Genomic DNA, 4,769 nt, shown 5'->3' with positions numbered 1-4,769 from the left:
TAAAAAATTTTTATTTTGTCTAAAAGAATTTTTCTCTTTACTAGATCTAGAAATCAAGTTTTACTCACATGTGTTCCATTCTGCTCATAAAAGCTAGTTCTTTTACCTATTTACAACTGAAAAAAATAATATATTTTAAAAAACATTCTAACAAACTATTTCTGGCTGAAAGTGAGATTTTATTAAACTTCATACTTGTGAAGAAAAATTTCTGTAAAAGTAGTCAAAGTTTTCTCTTTACTAGATCTAGAAATCAAGTTTTACTCACATGTGTTCCATTCTGCTCATAAAAGCTAGTTCTTTTACCTATTTACAACTGAAAAAAATAATATATTTTAAAAAACATTCTAACAAACTATTTCTGGCTGAAAGTGAGATTTTATTAAACTTCATACTTGTGAAGAAAAATTTCTGTAAAAGTAGTCAAAGTATTATATCTAATACTGCTGTACAGACTGTTTAAACCATAGTTTAATATTAAAGCCAAAACACTGAAAAAGTAGACATATTTTTATAGATAATTTGAGGTGCTTGAGGGTAGAGACTATCCCTTTAACTTATTTTTAAAACCTTTCGTTTTAACTGCTTTGCAGATAACATTCAACGTGAACTTACATCTAAAGCATTTTCAAAAAGTGGTTTGCTTTTGTTTGTTTTTTTGGTACTGGGAATCGAACTCAGGACCTCGCAAAGCAGGCGGCAGAACCACTGAGGGGCAGAACCCCACCCATCAAAAAGTTTTTTATGAATTGTAATACACAATGTGTAGTCAGTACAAAAACACTTTTTAGTTGCTAAAAGCACTTTCAAGATTTTGACCACGAGAATCACTTCTGTAAAAATCTAAGTTAATTCTGTTAGTATGAATTACAAAGGTAAACAAAATAAAATTTTATAGAAATTATTTCAGTATCCCAAATCCATACAAACTAAAGCCTGACAGAAATTAATTCTTCCAGAACTATCCATATCAATGTGTTCACATTATAATACTTTCTATCCTCATTTTAAAATAGAGAATATCAATTCACAAGTGGAATAAACTGTCCTGTAAGTTCTTGCAACATGACACTTATTGACTTCTACTTACCTTCACCAAATTCATTTAAAATAACTGCTATTCTTTTACTGTGTTGCTCAGTTAAGATGTAGTTCAGTAGTGTTGTCTTTCCAGCACCTATAAAACAAAGCAACAAAACTGAAAGACTACTATTAAAGATACAAAGACTAATTTTAAAATGTTTAATGTTTTTAAGCATCTATGTGCTATTTTCCATATAATACTCAAGCATGCGATAGACCCAGGTGTGTCTAACCTGAGGCCTAGGAGACACATGTGGCCCTACACAGCAGGTAATGAGGCCCTGTAATAATATTTTTACATAAAATAAAATACATTTTTAAAGGAAGTTTTGTTACATATAGATTAACTACATGAAATATTTTTTTAAGAGACTCAAGACAATAGTCCCAGCAAGCCACAAGGTTGGACACTCATGGTATGGGGGATTGTAAAAAAAAAAAAAAGATGAAAGCAATCTTTCAAAACTACTCTAATATGCTTTACAAATGCTTCATATATAAATATTTACAAATAATCCTGTAAGTTCAATCAGTTTTTCTTCAGTTTAATATGTAGTCTTCTAAACTTATAATATCATAAGGGCACCTAAAACTTCTATTGACTAAGGAATCCATGAAGTAGTGGCCTCTAAGAAATACGGTCTAATTCTAAACATTTAATATGTGTAAGTCCTTTTACAGGATGACTATTTTTCTAAACCAAGAATATTTGATTTACATACCTAAAGTTTACATATGAAGACCTTTTCTTTCCATATCAATTAATCAGATATAAATTCAGACTACATGGCCACTTTTAGCACGCTTAAACTATAAAACGAATTTTTATGAACTGGGGAACAGAAATAGGAAGCGTAAGACACAATATTCAGCATTTAGAAACACATAAACTATACTAACTCTATCCAGTAGGTGGCATGTTAATCCTAGTACTGTATAATCTTGTCAAACAGAAGAAACATCCTGTGCACCAAACTAAACTTTTTAAAGGAAAGAAAACCTTCACGGCATAGCAGGACTATTCAATTATATAAATAAAAGAATATTATTTTCTGTTAGTGATTCTCATTTTACTGTTATAAACAGTGACTGAAAGATTTTAAAAGTACATAGCTTGTACAAGGAAATATTTAAAAATATATTAGTCAAAGACACATTACCATTAATTCTCCTCAAAATACACCCTGTCTTTGAATATATTTCTCCCATCATTCTTGCCACTTTCTGAAGCAGCTCTGAAGTCTTGTTGCATGTCTTTTAGTCGCACTGTCCTGGCTGTTTTGATGTCCTGAAACTATTCAAAATGCTTTCACAGTCAATTTGATTTGGGGGAAGAGCCGGAAGTCCCGCACCGCCGGGTCCAGTGACCGTGGTGGATAGAGGCACACCATATTGTTTTTGTGTGTGTGGTGTTGTTTTTTTGAGGACAGGGTCTCACTATGTAGTTGAGACAGACCTGGAACTCACTATGTAGCCCAGGCTGGTCTCGAACTCACAGCGATTCTCCTGCCTCAACCTCCTGAGTGCTGGGATTACAGGCATGCGCCACCACGCCCGGCAGACCATACTGTTTTTACAAGCCCGATTTTCTGCAGCAGCATTCGCCCTGTTTTTGAGTACATCTCATAAAGACACACAATAAGGTGTCCCCAACTGCTCCAGAAAGTTGCAAAAACAATCAGTGTGTTCAAAGAGAATATTCGAGGTAGAGGGTAGTGGCAATGTGCCTTTTATTACAATAAATTTTGTAAACAATCACTGTAATTTTGATCACACCTCTTACTTGTCTGCTGAAATACATTTGCAAGTCTGTACGGTGTATCTAAGAAAGACTTAGGAAGTACTGGGGTAATAATATCTTCAACACTTTTAGTTATAGTCCTTTAAAAGCTTTTGAAGGGGCCAGGGATTTAGCTCAGTGCTTCCGCCGCCGGCCTTGAGAGCGCAAGGGCTCGAGTTCCCAGTACCAAAAGAAAGAAAAAAAAAAAAAGCTTTTTGAAGAGATGAAAACATGTTTAGAGGGCTTGGTGAAGCTCCATATTACACAAGTGTGACATATAGAAGGTACAGACTAGAGTGGGCAGAGTGGCACATACCTGGAATCTCAGCACTTGGGAGGCTGAGGTAGGAGGATCTCCTGCAGTTCACAACCAGCCTGAGCTACGTAGTGAGTTCAAGGCCAGCCTGAACTAAAAAGTGAGCCACTGTCTCAAAAATAACAAAATAAATAAACAAAATAGAACTAAATTTGTAAAAAGAAGGTACAGACTTTAAGGAGACAGAGCAATGAGGAAATTCTTAAAGTTAGTCCAAGTGTGAGACAGACTTCTGAACCAGTGAAAATTAAAGACAGGTGCAAATGTAAGAAACCCTCTAGTAGAATTACCAGAGCTTAAGAAATAATTATGTTGTGAAGAAGAAAGACTTTAAGATACAGGTCACTCACTCAAGAGTATCAACTATGGACCAGATGACCAGATTTATGCTGCGCCTTGGGTGAGAGTGAAAATGGCGGCAATTTCTGCCTCCATGACACCTAAAATAGATGTGAAATAGTGAGAAACGGTTCAAAGGGGAAAGGGAAGCAGGGAGGGATGGGAGAAAGGAAAAAAGGCGAAGAAAAAATATGAGAAAAGAAGGTAAAAGCGTAAAGTTCATGTAAATGGGGAGGGGGAAAAGGGAGGGAAGCAGAATGTTAAAAAAACAAAAAACAAAAAACCAAGAACCAAGATATATCCTGTACAGGTCCAGATTCCCAAAGATGAATGTGATCATAACGTACACCTAAAATGTACCAATAAACAACGAATAAAAAGACTTTAGGAAATAGTGGGGAGTTTAGATGAGTGAAGCAGTTATGCTATGTGATGACACATTCAGCAAGGAGATTACTACACGCGATGGAGAACCGAAGAGACATCTAGCCAAAGTAACAGTAAGAAGAAAAGCATCCCAGGGAGCATCTTTCAAGAAGTAAATCAGCTAAAGTGCTGGGCCACTTTCTGGCAGGCTGGAGAGTTTGCAAGAGCCAGGCAATACAGGTCCTCGTAATTATGTCAAGGCATTTGAACTGTGATTCATCAGGACAATGAGAGGGTGGGTGCAGGCTTCAAAGCCTTGTTTCGAAACGCGAAGCTCACTTCCAATCTCACGTGAGTAATGGGGTGGAAATCCACACGAGGAGCAAGTGACCCAGCTCCTACCTCAAACATTTGCTCTCGGCCTCAGGGCCCCAGAGCCTAAGGCAGGTAACACAGCAGCCCCCCAGATCTGAGTTCGCGGCATTTCCTGACCGGGATGATTAGTTACCTAAATACCCGGTGATAATGGTGAATGGGATCTTGGCGCCGGGGCCAAGCTTTTCTCTTCCTCTCTTTGCTTCGTCTCAATGGGAACCAATTCAGGACAATCCTCCTCAGCTGTTTCCTCTTCCTTATCTCCAGTTACAACAGGCGGTAACATTCCGGGTTTGAAGCACACCTCCTCCTCAGCTCAAGAGCTGGGACCAAAACGCCCACACGCTGCAGCGCAAGTCAAACTCGCCAAGCTCGGCCCGTGGCCTGACGTCATCACATCGCGACGCGTGGCTCCTCCCGATCTGGCCGCGTTACCAGTGCTCCAGTTGCGGACAGACCCGCCCCTTAGCCACTCCCGCCGGGGATCCGGCGCTCCCGGGCGCTTTCTCT

The 4,769-nt window shown here is 38.2% G+C and overlaps 1 protein-coding gene across 1 annotated transcript in view; it reads right to left on the bottom strand.

Annotated features, from left to right (window-relative positions):
• Positions 1–4,735, bottom strand: part of Cbwd3 (COBW domain containing 3) — a 46,678-nt gene extending 41,943 nt beyond the window's left edge. The window contains 3 exon segments of the mRNA XM_010605862.3: positions 1,091–1,177; positions 4,393–4,434; positions 4,437–4,735. Of these exon segments, the coding sequence (XP_010604164.2) occupies positions 1,091–1,177; positions 4,393–4,434; positions 4,437–4,545 (238 nt within the window). The 5' untranslated portion in view covers positions 4,546–4,735.
• Positions 4,736–4,769: the final 34 nt, after the last annotated feature.

This window comes from Fukomys damarensis, unplaced genomic scaffold, assembly GCF_012274545.1.
Source record: "Fukomys damarensis isolate Sample0158 unplaced genomic scaffold, DMR_v1.0_HiC HiC_scaffold_31, whole genome shotgun sequence".
NCBI lineage: Eukaryota > Metazoa > Chordata > Mammalia > Rodentia > Bathyergidae > Fukomys > Fukomys damarensis.
The sequence above is the reverse complement of the archived record's forward strand: the minus strand, read 5'-3'. Positions and strand labels throughout refer to the sequence as shown.